At 42.1% G+C, this 16,632-nt stretch overlaps 1 protein-coding gene across 1 annotated transcript in view; it reads left to right on the forward strand.

Moving 5' to 3' along the window:
- Nucleotides 1-631: 631 nt before the first annotated feature.
- LOC127415932 (ephrin type-A receptor 7-like) overlaps nucleotides 632-16,632 on the forward strand; it is a 103,585-nt gene continuing 87,584 nt past the window's right edge. The window contains exons 1-3 of the mRNA XM_051654949.1: nucleotides 632-796; nucleotides 2,491-2,555; nucleotides 3,521-4,190. Coding sequence (XP_051510909.1) covers nucleotides 703-796; nucleotides 2,491-2,555; nucleotides 3,521-4,190 — 829 coding nt within the window. The 5' untranslated portion in view covers nucleotides 632-702. The remainder of the gene's footprint in view (nucleotides 797-2,490; nucleotides 2,556-3,520; nucleotides 4,191-16,632) is intronic.

Genomic DNA, 16,632 nt, shown 5'->3' on the forward strand with positions numbered 1-16,632 from the left:
GATATTAAAGACTGCTAAGAGTTTATGCGCTTATGATGTACATGACTTGGGGAAAATATAAACATTTTCCTTGGATGTCGTGACATGCTTGAGTGCCCTGCCCAAGGTTCAAGTCTTATCTTGATAGAGCAGGCTTTTGAAATTAAGCAAGTGTTTTTGAAGGAAAAGTTCTCCCATTCTCTCTCACAGTTTGTTTTCATATAATTATTTCACTTTTCACTTCACTCGCAAGGTTGTACATTGAATTATTATGTTCCTTATTTTTATTGTAACAAACAACAATATTTCTAAAAGCAAAATATGGAGAGATAACCCCGCCCCCCGTACAAAAACTGTACATTTGCATTTTGTAACATTGTACGACAAGGTAATAACAGCAGTACATTAATAACAGCATGAAATCCGAAAGTCTCTGTTTCCTCACTTCTGATTTCTAAACTGAAGATCCGCCTTCTCTGCAGAATGATTCGTCCGTTCATGTACACTGAGAGCTTTTCGCGCGTCTAATGTGGGTGTGCTCTCGGTCAGTCAAAATGACTGACACCCTGAATGCACCATGCCCCGCCCCCAGCTGCCGATGCTATTTGAGTAAGAGACGGCTGTTTTATTCACCTAGAGCTGATGCCGGAGCGTCGTCAATGAGAAAGGAACACCGCATTGGAAACAAAAACGCTCAGTGTTTAGCCAACTTTCAACTGCACCATGGTTTGCACTTCAGTTTCGTGTTTGTGGACTATATTTTGCCTTCATTTATGTTTTTGTGTAAACACTGCAATAGCACAGAACACAAGAGAGGGTAAGTGGTAAAGTTTCCTTCATTGCCATGCGACCACTGCATCCTGACAGCGGAGCGCGAGCTGATTAGAAGTAACGAGCAAATTAGTAGTAAAAATTGAAGAAGCGAAACATTGTTGTCATGCGATAATACACGACTACAGCAGATAAAATATCGCCAAAAACAGTGCAGTCTGTTACTTCAGTGCGCAACGTCAGACAAACAGTCACGGCGCTCCACCAGTTTTTATCACACATTAGATACGGATCTTGTACTCAATCCCGAACGTGTCTGATCTCATATATGAGTGATTAGTTTGACGCACAGATGGCTGATTTAAAACTGCAGACAGCAACTAAGCAGAAGGATGTGGTAACAAATATTTACAGTAGCGGTATTAACATGTTAATACCCCCTCTCGATATTTATCGAGTTAAGCTCAACCTCCATAACTCTATCTAGTATTAGCTAGTTATAATGTTCTTGTCTAATCGTAAAAAGCATTTCGTGATTTCTATTCACGGCAATGAGGGAAAAACAACCGACGACGCGTTTGGACAAATGTAACACCAAACTTGAAAAGAATAACTCGATGTGCTTTGATAACCAACGGGGAAACAGAGTAAATTCGGCTACTGAATTTTTGCCATATGCTGTTACAACATATACTCCAATAATAATACTCCAGAGAACGTTCGGCTTCAGTCAAGTAGTAAAGGAATCGTCCTGGATGAAAACCGCATTCAACCAGTAAGCAATTCAAGTGCTTCTGTATACTTATCAAGTTATCGACTACAGATTGTGGAATAGGCTACCAACTGTTAGAGCCGTACTTATGTAGGCTACTGCAAATCTCTATATATCACACATTAACAAAAATCTAAATGTATCCTTACAGGAAAGATTTGAAAAAAAAAAAAAAAAAAAAAGGAAAAAATACAATTAAGATATGATTAAGATATGAAATAGAACTGACATAAAATTTCGTCCAATACCTATAAGATTTCATAGCGAATGAGTCCAGTTGATCGTATGGCTGTTTGCTGTAGTTCAGTCTGATGCCCATCGATTAGCCTACTCAGATCAACGCGCAATGTAGAAATTATTATTTTTTTAAAAGGTAGTTTCTTTATTTGCTTCTTCCTCTTCTAATTAACACGCTGTGCTTCGCAAATTCCCTTTTGAGAGTTATTAATAAGCTAATAGTGTGTCATCGAATTATTTTTTAACGGCGATCAAAGGCCTGTCTTGTCAGCTCTATTTTAATCGTGGGATCGTGCGAAATCAGTTGACCATTTAATGAAATGCATCTAAATAGAAATGCAGCTGTTAACTTCACACGTGTGTCTTAACCCGTATCCGTGATTCCGTGTATTATTCTCAACGGGGCAAACAAATGCACTTTTAGCCTTTTCTTGATCACATTCCACCGAAAACGATCTCATCAAACAGCACGTGTCCGTCAGTTACTGTGACACTAACAGGTGTCGCGCGCAGGTTTCAGAGGTGCGCGAGGTGTTTATTGTCATAAATCTTCACCGCTGTCTCGTGAAAATGGGTCAAAGTCGCGCTCTCACATTTAGACTGTTTGTGCTCCATCTTGAGCAATTTAAAATTCTACCAGAATGTGAGTGAGATGTGTGCCAGAGGTTACAAACATTAATCATAATTAAAGGTGCATTATTTCAAGTATGCGCTTTATATCTCGTCGGCAGTGATCCTTTTGGATTCAAAGGCGCAGCAGACAGAATTGGAATGGATATCGTCTCCTCCAAGTGGGGTAAGCTGTAAACTTCTTTCTTTACACACAAACATTTAGTTTCACCACTTGTTTTATTTTAAATGTAACCTAAAATTATGTGGTTGTCTAATGTATTGTTTCTGTTCATTTGTCAGTGTTTATACCACTTCAGAGCGTCGTATGTTTCTTTAAAAAACTGAGCTATGAATAGGTTTGACTTTTTATTGAGGTTTGGTTGTTTTTTAAAGTTGTTTTTGCATCTTGAACTCATTTTTACCGGTTTAAGGAAAGTAGCATATGGCATGTAAAATACGCGTGCTTTTGTTGCGAACTAGGTCCTGAATATAACCGTTTTTTTTTCTCCGGAAGTGCGCCAAATTTATTTTTGCCAAATTAGCGCGTTATGTTCTTCCGATTGTACTGCTTTTGTTTTGTTCCGAAGGTCTTAGAATTTATTTTTATTTATTTTATTTTTTTACAGCTGTTATTAGAAACGTACCGAAAAGTCAAAACCAGAATAGCAGTCACTTTAGAATTTTGCATTGCAGACTTTTTGTTTATCAGGTAGCCTACTGTACAATAAATATTAATAACTCATTTACTTAATAATTCATAACATAACTTCACTAATTACATTCAGTATTATTATTGGGCATGCATTAATTTATGCACTACAATAGTGAGATCATTTTTAGTAAATGACAGGCCTACTTGTGTATACTTCTAATTTATTGTGTTAACATTGAAAGTGACTGATACCTACAGACTGCAGAACTGCACACACAATAGCAAATCACAATTTTTTTGTTTTGTTTTGTTAATAATGTAGTTTGTGAATTCATGCAAAGGATGTAAAAATCATGCAGCTTTTGAGAGTTGTGTATTTGTTCACACAGAGACCAGTTTTGACATGCTGTAACATTCTCCCTTGAGGTTAGTTTTGAGCATTTTAGCGTAAGACACAGTATAATCTTGGTGATTAACTGAATTTTTCTTGCTTTCAGTGGGAAGAGATCAGCGGCTTGGATGAAAACTACACACCCATTCGCACATACCAGGTTTGCCAGGTCATGGAGCCAAATCAGAACAACTGGCTTCGGACTAACTGGATTGAAAAGGGTGATGCCCAGAGGATTTTTGTGGAGCTGAAGTTTACCTTGAGGGATTGTAACAGTCTTCCAGGGGTTGTGGGCTCTTGCAAGGAGACATTCAACTTGTACTACCAGGAAACCGATATGGAGGTCGGCAGGAATATAAGGGAGAGTCAATATGTGAAAATTGACACCATAGCTGCAGACGAGAGTTTCACTCAGGGCGACTTGGGGGAAAGAAAGATGAAGCTGAACACGGAGGTGCGGATAATCGGACCTCTCTCCCGCCGAGGCTTCTACCTTGCTTTTCAGGATGTGGGGGCCTGTATTGCTTTGGTCTCCGTCAAAGTTTATTACAAGAAGTGTTGGTCAATTATTGAAAACCTGGCCACGTTCCCAGATACAGTGACAGGGTCAGAGTTTTCATCACTGGTGGAAGTGGAGGGCACATGCGTCAACGATGCTGAGGAGGAGGCAGACAACTCTCCCAAAATGCATTGCAGCGCAGAAGGAGAGTGGCTGGTACCCATTGGGAAATGTATATGCAAAGCTGGATTTCACCAGAAGGGAGATGCATGTGAACGTGAGTTGTCTATATTTTCATTTGCTGTTTCTACACACTACATATGTATGAAAATGCATTCAAAAAAGTGCCATTGATTAACCTTATGCATGACTGAGAAGGGAGGACCATTGCATGATTATTAAGTATTAGGTTATTATGTTTAGGACACAATTTTGTGTCCATTTACCAAGACAATCCTTGTTCCAGTTGTTTGACTGGGTGCCCAAGTATGGAATTATTCCATTGTTAAGTAATTAATATGAATAAACCAAACCAATACAGTTACAAAAACAAACAATGCTGAAAAATACACCAAAAGAATGAATGAAAAAGAAAAGCTAAGAAAAATTAAATAAGGCATGCTCATTGGGTGGAGATAATAATGCTTGATTAAATGTGGGGGCAAAAATCCTTGGCACAATAATTGGGATCCCTGTTAATCATTTGATTTGTGGGTTCTTAATTCATTGCCATAGTTGAATTGACACTGGATTTAAATGATAACTAGCACTTCAGCCTAGCTCACTGCTCTTCAAAAAGAGCCCCACTCCTTCTCGCTCCCTTTCTTCATCTCTCGTCTTCTCTTTTCATTTGGCATTAGGCCAAGCCAGTCATTCGCAAATGACACTTAAGTATGGAGAAGGTTCAGCCCATTGCGCGTTCTCTCTCCGGACCTTTGAAATGACCCTGACAAAAAAAATTAAAAATTAAAAATAATAAATCAAGAATACAAACAGCAGACATTCAGTTACATTTAGGCCAGGGGATATTTGCGAAGAGTCCAAAAAGGAAACACAATTACAGTTGCCTCTGAAATACTTTTTGCTTCGTCCACCTGCAGTTAAGGCTAAAACATGCTCAGTCCTATCAACTTCACTAATGGTGATAAGAGTTGTTTTTTGGCAGTCACCTGGCTCTTGTGATTAGGATCTGGTGAGAGGATCACTTGTTTTGTTTTTTTTGCATGGTTTAAGTGGCCTGGCTTAGTCGTCCACCCTATTCTGGGTCACCTTTACCTTTATAGATTATCAAATTGCAGACCAGCAATGATTTTATCAGAATGTGCTTCTGAAGGTTTGGATAGCTTTTATGCTGTGCGCATACTCATCTACATCATTAAGTTATCATGTGAAGGGTGCTTCAAAACACTATTATGTTATCAAAAGCTAAAATAGGCAAGCCATCCGGCGTGGCTTCTCCATGCTGAGAGGTTGTTGCAAAGCTTAAATCCATTTCGAAAGCCAGAAAGGGAGCAAAGGAGAAAGTTGATGGTGCTTCTATATAAAGTAATGTAGGTTATTTGGCACACATTACAAAGGAATTTTTTTTTTTTTTTTTAACCTACTGCACATGGAATTTTTACTCACTCATAAAATACCATAAAATAACATCAGTATTATTTTAAACAGTTAGACTTGCATGCAACTTTCAGCAACACAGGACATGTCCCATTCCGAACACTCAGAAAGTTTCAAATACTTCATCAGAGAATTATTTGCTGTTTACGAAGCCATTTCGCATTCCTCAGAAACAAACAAATACTGTCACCCATTTAGATTCCGTCCCCTTCGTCACTTTATGAGTTGTTCGTCGCTCCTGGCATGAGTGGCTGTGATATTACTGCTGTAGTTAATCTAAATAAAATGAGCATGAGACTGCAGCATCAGCACTTCCTCTTAGAGATCCTCGCAATATTAAATTGCCTGTTCTGAGTTTCCCCCCGAGCACCAACCAGACTGAAAAATACTGGTGTTTTTTCCCCTTCTGTCAGAGAAACAGTGGTGCAGTGCACAGTATCTGGGGTTGAGGGCCTGTGAGTGACAGGGGTCTTTTTAATATGGAGAACTGATCTTACCTGGAGTATACAGATCATGTTACATCTCTCTCTCTCTCTCTCTCTCTCTCTCTCTCTCTCCCTCCCTCAAGGCACCGTCCAAGACACTGTGACCCTAATTTCTTCCAAAGCTCAGTTTTTTTTTTTTTCGTTTACACCATCTTGGTGTGTTCTGCAATAAAATTTGTACTATTTATATGCAGATGTACACACAAACAGACACTCATGCATACAGAATAAAGTCTAAAATATCTTACATTAAAACTTTAGTGGGGAAACTTAACAAGGGCCACCAAAATGTTTGTTTTGATGGTCTCATTCATCAGATGTCTGATGGAGGCGTATCTTTCATATTTTTCTCCTTTTTCTTTCTTCTTCTTCTTCTATGGGGCTGTTTACACAGGATATGTTCTTGTGTCCGACTGCGCTGTTTTTCAATTACTTTTCTATAGAAATATGCGCTAGATGGACATCTTTGAATCGTCTTTTTTAACTTTTAAAAATGTTTCTCAAGACACTTGGTGTTTGTTCCTTTCCGTTGCTCTCGGTCCAGCCTTTTTTTTTTTCTTTTTTTTTTTAACCCAGAACGTGTCCTGGTTTTTTTTACTTATTGCATGACACATGTGCTGACCTCAATGCCAGGGCTAACTTTTCCAGCGATCTGTTCCACAGAATAATTGTTATGGCTGCTGAAAAAAAAAACAACAATCTGAATTGTTCAGCAGCATGCCAGAGTTTATTTGCATGGAGCTCATGTAAAAATAGTGGCTATTAATTTGCGAAGCTCTGTTCAACAGTGGCTACTCAGAGAAAATGGAGACACTATGTCCTTTAGAAGGCAGAAAAAGAGTCCTTGTAGACAGACCTTGATCGCTTTGTTTTCATAAAACTTTTCCCAGCAATCCGTGGAATGTATGTTGCTCAAGTTTAACAAATCACATTACTAACCATATCTCAACCAAAGAAATGCTTAATATTAACAGATAGTTGAACCACTCCTCCAGTTTGTGCCATTTACATGGCAAGCCTCTGTGTTTATTATTCGGACAAAAAAATAAATAAAAATAATAATACTTAAATGAGCCAATATTCCTCGCTAGCCTTGGCTAGCATGCTTACAGGCAGAGCTACTGGCAATGGCAGGGGCTGACACTATCCATCTCCCAGATGTCAAATAGTTGGACAGAAGTTAGTCAAATCCTGACAGATTGCCAGAACACAGAAGGAGGGCGCTAGCTGTGGAGACAAGCTACAAAAGTAGCCAGGGTGGAGGGAAGCTAGCTGGCAGGCTGGCCCCAGAGCAAGGCACAGGCTCAGGGAAGGCCGTGCTTTGCATTTCAAATGATGCCACCAGGAGTTGGGAGTGGACGGAATGCATAGAGCCCTGACACATAAGTGATTGATAAGGTGTGAAAGTAAAGGCTACACACGGTCATCCGTTAGAGAACTGTAAATGAGCTTAATTATTCAAACGGAGGTGAGTTCCTCTGGGAAACCCTTTGGGTCCGAAGCTGTCAGGGTTAGAATCATGCGCTGATGGATAATGGTCAGGGTCTCGGAGAGCACTGTTTGTTTCTCCCCCTTAGTTTTGTCAGATGGAAGGTCGTTTTGAACACAAGAGTGCAGCTGTCATTGTGTTGTATTGTCAATCAGCTGAAGCAGGGCTGTCAGTTGGCGACAGTCCAGTTATTGATGTGTTGTAGTTGCTTCATGTTCAAAATCACAATTTCCTGTTGTTTTAATAGATCCTGTTTCTCAAAAAAAATAAAAAATAAATAAAAATAATAATAATAATTCTTAGGTAAAATTAAGAATATTTAACAGTACCCTTTGTCCTACATAACTGAAGTAATAATTCACCTACAAATATAATTTACATTTTTAGGAACCAATAAGTAGAATTTATTTTACATAGCTGACAAGTTCCAAAAAAGCACATCAACGCCAATAAGTCAATATGACTAATGCATGATATTCCAAGACTTCTAAAGCCATTTGATAGATTTATCAGACCGAAATTTAGGCCCTGTGTCTTTATTCACAAATAATTGTTTCCTCCTCCAAAGCTTGCGTCTCACACAGGTTCATTTCCAGTATTCAAAAACAGACATGAGCTTTGGCACAAGTGAATATTATCAGTGAGTAACGACTTAAATTATGTAATATTTAAAATTTTAACATTAATTAACTCTTTAATGTAAACATTAAACAGTCACTAGATATTCTTTGTACATTTAAGCCATTTAAACGTAATTTGAACAGAATAGAAAAGGACATTTTCATACAAGAACAAGCCTCCAAAGACTTCCTTCTCTCTCTCTCCTTTTCTCTCTCTCTCTGTAAAGGATAAAAGTGTGCAGTTATGTAATAAGTTATTGATTTTGCTCTTAGGAAGAGATTGAGCTGCTGAGTCTCTTGCTTTGCCGGTTTCCCAGAGGAGAGTCACTCTGGCAACACGACCCTCCCTGATGCGCACTGAGTGTTAAGGCCTTCAACCTGGTCACATATCACTTTCACCCGGTCGCCTCGGGCCAAAGCTGCACCAACACACACACACACAAGCAAGCATGCATGCATGCGTGCACGCACACGCAGATACACACACACACACATACGGTTGCTTTGTTGCTTTTAACACAGCGTCCGCTTGTCCAATTGCATCCATTAGTATGGATGAACAGAGAGCAATTTGAAAAGAGAAATGTGTGTGCCAGCATTTAGGCAGCTAAAGAGGGGAAGCCTTCCATAGTATGGCTGCATATGTGCGTATTTGTGGATAAAAGAGCGTTTTGCTGGGTGTGTCTGGCTTTTCTCCAGCTAAAAAGTCTAAGCCCAAAATCTGTGTGTGTATGTGTGTGAGTGAGGGTTGATGGAGATGTCGGGACCTGTTAGTGCTGCTGGAGTTGCGAGCTGGGCGGTTGCTGGTAGGGGGTCTTTGTTTGGAGGGGAAAGAAGCCATAGAGGTGGCTCCTCAAGCAAGCCAACGGTCAACTACTTGGCTCATCCATCTTCCAGCCTGGCAGTGACCTGTCAGTCCGGCTGTTCACGTTACTAAGCAGAGCAGGCAGGCCTGCATTGTGCAAGCTGCTCTGTTTGCAGCCATGTGTAAATGAAGTTAATATTCACTGACCTCGTGCTCAGCCCGGGAGCTAACCTGGTGACACCACAGAAATCACGCAATTACAAACAAAACGACAAAGATTCCTCTCTGTTCTCATCGGCTATTTATTTCACATAGCTTCAGTGTTTTTGTTTGCGCTGTCAAAATACGTTGCTTGATCTAATGGCGGATTTCTCTGTTGAGTCACATTTGGCTTTTTGTTTTTAGTTCACATTAGTAAATTGGTGAATTTTATTTCTGCATTGAACATGACAGAACGTTCAAAATATGTGTGTTTGATCTAATGCTGCATTTCTCTGCTAAGTCACTTTAGACTTTGTTGTGTTTTTAGTAGTTCACGTTAGTAGATTGGTGCAATTTATTTTGGCATTAAACATGACACAATGTTTTTATGTTGTCAAAGTATGCCTGTTTGATCTATTGCTGTATTTCTCTGCTGAGTCACATACAGCCTTTTGTTTTTTTAGTCCAGATTAGTAGTTTTGTGCACTTAATTTCTACATTGAACGTGACAGAAATTGTGTATTACCAATGTTGACAACAGCCGGAGTGAGTGAGTTTGTGCAGAGAGTATTTTATGATTTCCCAGGCGAAAGGCAATATAGTGTTTGTGTATTTAAAGCAGAAAGTGAATGTTTATTTGTTATCTAATGTTTTGCAATTATGTAAATAAGACTTAGTTTCAGCATTCTAAAGACGTTAGATGAATTCAATTTCCTAGGCTTAAACTTGGTGTATTTTACTTAAGAAAATAAAAGTTTATAATAAAGATTTAGCCTAAATTTCTTGTGATGAGAAATCTTGTTTACTCGTTAAATTACACCAGAAGTGTGGGCATTTAAAAACACATTTAGCAAATGACCATGTACTTTTGCTTAAATATATATATTTTTTTAAATTCTTAAATGTATTTAATTTAAGTCATTTAATTATTGATTTCAGTTTACTATTGGATCAAAAGTACCCTTGGAAACGAGTGTTTTAAATTTTCCCATAAAATCATAAAATAAACATGAACAATGTTTGTGTGGAAGGCCGTTTTTGTGTCCAAGGAAACGTTTTGTCTGCATGTACCTGATTTCATATTTTCGGAAGTCGCAGTGTATTTTTACAATAGAATCCTCCTGGATCCAACATTTAAACAAATTGCTTATTTATTGAAGCTTACCAAATTCACAATTCACTTTCTGGATCGTTCTACATTTGCCGTGCTCTGTTGGCTTTGTGGGGGCAGAGATGCAGTTTGTAAATGAGAAGCAGACAGAATTCTCCTCATAAAATGAGATTATGGAGAAGAAATGTCACACACACACACACACACACACACACACACACACACACACACACACTGTTGTCTCTCTGCCAAGTTATTACTGAATGTAACTTGAAATGAATGCATTGTGCCAAAGAAGAATCAATAAAATTAGAAAGTAATGATTTTTCTACATTTTTGTACAGAGTTGATGATTGAAAGCTATAAATGTGTGATGAATGTTAGTTTTTCATGGATCACCAACGGTGATGCCAGGACTTGATTGAGTGCTGTATTAGTCTTCAGGCCCCATACATGGATATAGACGGGTATTAGAGCGAGTGTGGGTGGCTATTGGTGTGCGTGAGAGTGCGTTTGTTCAAATGGGTGTGCGTTCATGCATGTTCAAACTAGTCATGGCTGAGCTAGGCTTTATATTTAGGGACCTCTCCTGGTTTGCCATTGTGCTTTCACTTAGTCACCTCTGTCACAGCTGCAAAGTCATCCAATGTATGTGTATGTGTATGTGTATGTGAGAGAGATAACTTGCTGATGGTGGAGGATTTCTTTAGATCTGATTAGTTGTGGTTGTTGAGGGCTCTTTAGGAGATTTGATCTGTTATCTTCCCGAAAAAGCATTCCCCTTCTCAGAATTTTAGACTTTTATCATCTATCTCCGCATTCAAGGTAACAGTTGTGCTTCTTTCAGTACTTCTAGTAAACACACACAAAATATGTGTTAAAAGTTAACCCAGGATGATAAATGGTCATTGTAAATGTCATTTTAATAGCTGAACCCACATTTTATACTACTTTGCATCCAGACAGAAGTGTTATCTGCCGAGGCAGAGCGATGCTATAAATCAGGCAATATTTTTGACATGGAGTGCCATTTTTTATTTTCCTGGTCAATGGCTGTGCCAACAACCCCCCCCCCCCCAAACACATGCAAATGTGTGCGATTTTCCCATTATGAAAATGTTTCTATTTAGCATTTTTCTAATTTAATCGTTTATTTTTTATTACAAATGATATTAAACAGTTTGAGTGAAAGTTTTGTGCAAAACCCGATGATTATGATATAATCATGATCATGCATGTGAATTTTCACAGAACATCTAAAGTGCTTTAATGAAAGAAAACATCCTGGTTACTTTCCTAACCACTGTTCCCTGATGGAGGGAACGAGACGTTGTGTCGATGTAGTGACACTAGGGGTCGCCCTTGGGAGCCCCAAACACCAAGATCTTTGAGAAAAGGCCAATGGGAATTGGCGAGTGGAATTTGCATGCCATTCCCCCGGACATACGGGTATAAAAGGAGCTGGCTCGCAACCACTCATTCAGGTTTTGTGCTGAGGAGCCGAGACAGGGTCCCGGCCATTTCAGCGGGTAGTTCAGTGTTGTGGCAGGAGGGACACAACGTCTCATTCCCTCCATCAGGGAACGGAGGTTACGAAAGTAAACAGGACATTCCCTATCTGTCACTCACTCGACGTTGTGTCGATGTAGTGACACTAGGGGTCCCTATACAAAACGCCACAACTAGCTGAACTGTGTTATGTGGACTGGCGGTGCGAGACGGGCAAACCATTGCGTGCCTCGTAGCCAGCGTACCTGGCCATCACATAACCTCCCCCAATGCTCCTACGAGTGCCATACGGTCCCCCACACCTCGGGGACAAATCGACTGCAAAAACTGGGGACAGGCCGCCCCAGCCATGGTTTCTTCTCTTCTTTTTTCTCCCCAAAAAAGAGTGGAAATCGTTCAGCTGGGGGCCAAAAGTGTCTGCATCGGGGGGATGACCTTTCCCAAGGGGAAGACACCGCAAAGACCACACCCTGCCCGAAGGGGAGGCGATTGTGTGGAAATATGTCACATGGTCTTACCGAGTCTTATCGGCAGTGTCAAACAAAGAGTTGCTCAGAGCGTCTAAAGCTCTGCGTGTGATCCAAGTAGATGCGCAAAGCACGCACCGGACACAGCAATGAAAAGGCTGATTCTGCCTCCTCTTGGGGCAGCTTCGCTTGCAGGTTCACCACCTGATCCCTTAACGGGTCGTGGGAACCATTGGCATATAGCTCGGTCGAGGCATCAGGACCATGTGAGTGTATTCCAGACCGAACTCCAGGCACGTGTCACTGGCAGAGAATGCCTGCAGGTCCCCTACCCTCTATATGGATGTGAGCTCAGTCAGGAGGGCAGTCTTCAAGAGACCGCCTTTAGCTCAACTGACTCCAGGGCTCAGATGGGGCTCCCCGCAGGCCCCGCAGGACCACGGAGAGATCCCATGAGGGAATGAGGCGCGGTCTGGGAGGACTCAGCCTCCTCGCACCTCTAAGGAACCTGATGATTAGGTCGTGCTTCCCGAGAGACCTACCATCAACTGCATTGTGGTGCGCCGCCATAACTGTCGCGTACACCCTCAAGGTGGGGGAAACAGCCGCCCCACCAGCCTCTCCAGCAGGAAGGAAAGCAGCAACCCGACTGCGCACCTCTGGAGGTCTTCGCGTCGGGAAGAACACCACTTAGCGAACAGATGCCACTGCATGGCATACAGGCACCTCATAGAGTGATTGTGTCTACCACCGCGGGTGATAGGCCACTTAGGTCTTCCGCGTCCTGTCCTAGAGCCAGACATGGACATTCCAGAGGTCTGGTCACGGGTGCCAGATGGTGCCCCGTCCCTGAGAGAGGAGAAACCTCCTCAGAGGAATTCGCCAGGGAGGGGCTGTTGTGAGGAGTGTGAGGTCTGAGACCCAAGTCAGGGTGGGCCAGTAGGGTGCCACTAGGATGACCTGCTCCTCGTCCTCCCTGACCTTGCACAGGGTCTGTGCAAGTAGGCTCACTGGGGGGAACGCATACTAGCACGGCCCCCAGAGCCAGCTGTGTACCAGCGCATCTGTGCCGAGGGAAGCCTCGGTCAGGGCGTACCAGAGCGGGCAGTGGGAGGATTCCCGGGAAGCGAACAGGCCTACCTGCGCTTGACCGAATCGACTCCAAACCAGCTGGACCACCTGGGGGTGGAGTCTCCTCTCTCCCCTGAGCGTGACCTGTCGCGACAGTGCGTCTGGCGCACTTTTGAGGTCGCCCGGGATGTGAGTGGCTCATCACTGCTGACTCCAGAGGAGAAGGCGGCGAATGAGTTGCGATGGATAATGTACGCTGCCGTCGCCATGTCCGTTCGGACCAACACGTGCTTGCCCTGGATCAACGGCCGAAGCCTCCGCAGGGCGAGCAACACTGCCAGCAACTCGGCAGTTGATATGCCAACGCAGTCGCGGCCCTGTCCAGGATCCCGCGGCTGCGTGCCTGTTGCACACGGCGCCCCAGCCATGCTCGGAGGCATCTGTCGTAACCACGATGCGCCTGGGGTACTTGCACTAAGGGGACTCCTGGCTGCAGGAATGCAAGGCCCGTCCAAGGGCTGAAAAAGTAGCGGCAGATTGCCGTGATGACCACGTGATGTGTGCCGCAGTACAATGCCCATCTCGCGACTCGAGTCTGATGCCAGTGCTGAAGCGGTCTCATATGCATCGACCCGAGCGGCGTGAACACCGTCGAGGATGCCATATGCCCCAGGAGCCTCTGAAAATGCTTCAGTGGGATCGCCATGCTCTGCCTGAACAACTTCAGCAGTTCAGCACTGACTGTGTGTGCTCGCTCGTGAGGCGCACCATCATAGAGACTGAGTCTAACTCCAGCCCGAGAAAAGAGATGCTCTGTACTGGGGAGAACTGCTCTTTCCCCAGTTGACCCGAAGCCCCAACTGGCTGAGGTGCCTGAGCACCAGGTCCCTGTGCGCACACAACACGTCTCGAGAGTGAGCTAGAGCCAGCCAGTCATCGAGACATTGAGGATGCGGATGCCCACTTCCCTTAGCGGGGCAAGGGCTGCCTCTGTGACTTCCGGTCCGTGGGGATTCACCCGGCGGAGTTACTCCCATTGAAGTCCCCAAATCGCCCCCGGCGCTTAACGTCGTAAACCGCTAAATGTGCCCGCGGGCGGGGAGCAGCTGGAGTGGCTTTTCCTCTGAGGAAGGAAAGCCGCGATTGCAACGTGGCCATGGTCATGCTCTCGCAGTGCAGACATGAACCATCCACGAACAAATTTGCTTATTTGATGACTGATCACGAAATTGTGTGGAATCGTAAATATTTCTTAGATTATGTCACTATAATCATTTAATCACTAGCATGCAAGCACAGTGAGAGAGAAGCAGGCTATTTTATTTATATGATGTTTTTTGCACCTGCATTCCAATCTACATCTTGATGTAGCCTAATTCTTCCTCATGATCATGCAGCATGTTTTCATCAGTTGAATGGGAGGCTAAACACTATTAAGGAGTGACGAGACTCGCACTGCACGTGCAAGCCATTCGCGCATCACAAGCTGATCAACTATTTAGCCCTTTTCAGTTAATCGCACCTGCAAAATCCTAAAACTTTAAAAACACGCTGTGTGATCATGAGGAGGGATTACATCAAGATGTAGTTTGGAATGCAGGTGCGGAATTTATATAAATAAAATAGTCTATTCCACTCTCGCCGTTGCTGGTGTGCCAGTGATTACCCCTCCGCGTGCCAATGCTGGCACGTGTGCCATAAGTTGCCGACCCCTGCTATAAATGATATGCGGTGTCATTTATTTAATGTTAAAATCTTCTTTGTTTTCCATTTGCAAATCCATGCAATAAATCAGGTTGCACAATGTGGAAAATGAAGTGCAGGTGCCTCAGGATATGATTATTTTTCTATTCGCAATCAGTCGCAAACAACAGGCCAGCAGTTACACTGGGAAGGAAGCATTTCACCTAAGGCATTTGCAATTCCGGTGAAAGCACAAAACCTTTCGCTTTTAAAAGGGTGCTTTGTTCTAAAAGTGTTTGTTTTCTCTGTAAAAGTGGCATTTTATATTTCTTTTTTCCTGCCATCACAGAACATCTCATGTGCCAAGCTAGCCATCTGGGCAGATGCTGTGAGCCACTGCTGTATTTAACAGATCTAGATCTTTTTTGGTCTGTTCAACAGCAATAACATTTTTACGGATCCCTTTTCAGAATTTTGCAACAATTTCATGTCCATCCAATATTTGTGAGTAATTGCCAGCTATTTTCAACATTTTACCATAATCAGATTTCTGTGCAATCTGCTTCATTTGAGAAATGAGGAGCAAGTTGAAAAATCTGTTCTTGGCATCGATGTAGACCATCTCCAGCCAACACAAATGCGACTGTGAAAGCATAATGCGTTCAGCAGTAATTGCAATTGCATTAGATATAATATTGCTATTCTCTGCTTTTGTTTAAAATGTACATGCAAAAGAGGACCAAAAGTTTGCCATTGTTCAGTGCACAATAGATCCCATTAGAAATTTGCTTTATTTCATTGAAATGTATTTAGCTTAGCTACATGCAAATTACTTTAACAGCTGCTTTTCCTAAAGGGTTTTGGTTTGACTATGCCACTGCAACATTTTCTCAGTGTTTTCTTTTTACTAACACTGGTGTTTTTTTTTTCTTTATAACCAATACCTTTCGCAATTAGCTTTTTTGTTAGTCCATTCGTATACGTACATTTCCTGGAAACTCCATTGGCGCATTTGCGAAAACATAGATTCAAATTTTTGCAAAGAGTGTAACTGGCACCGCTTTTTCATTGTTGCAGGTTAACAGCTGGTTTTTGGCATGATTCATGATGTTAACATTTTAACTATATTTAGGATAGGGCTCTGACAGGCTTTGATCTGCTCTTTCTTCACAAGTCTTGTTCTTTCTGAGGGCTTCAAATGGCATCCTGGGGTGTCCTTCAGCACAGTGTAAGAGAATGCTAATCTTCACTTTGTTTCTGATGGAATGCTACTTATCTGTCCTCCACACAGGTAGCTGACATGAATGAGATTCTTGTCTGCATGTAAAGAACACACCCCTAATCCAACATGTTTGCTTTGAATAATGCGTGGGGCACTATGTGAACATTTTAGAACAAGATCCTTCTTTTGACATTTTAATCTGACATTTTCACAACTCACTAATCCGTTTTTTCTGTAACATTTACGGCGCTTCTTCTCAGTCCAGCAGCTGTTTAAGAAATTGCAAAGGGCCCAAAACTGGACCCCATCCTGGTGTGTTGCTTTCTTTCTGCCTTTTGATTCTTCCCCCCTTCCTTTGTGCCCTCTGTGTTTCCTGGAGTTGGGTAGATTTCTCACCCTCTTTAGAGGAAAGATTAAAATACTTGACGCTCAAGGGCTG

Source organism: Myxocyprinus asiaticus, chromosome 25 (genome assembly GCF_019703515.2).
Source record: "Myxocyprinus asiaticus isolate MX2 ecotype Aquarium Trade chromosome 25, UBuf_Myxa_2, whole genome shotgun sequence".
Lineage (NCBI taxonomy): Eukaryota > Metazoa > Chordata > Actinopteri > Cypriniformes > Catostomidae > Myxocyprinus > Myxocyprinus asiaticus.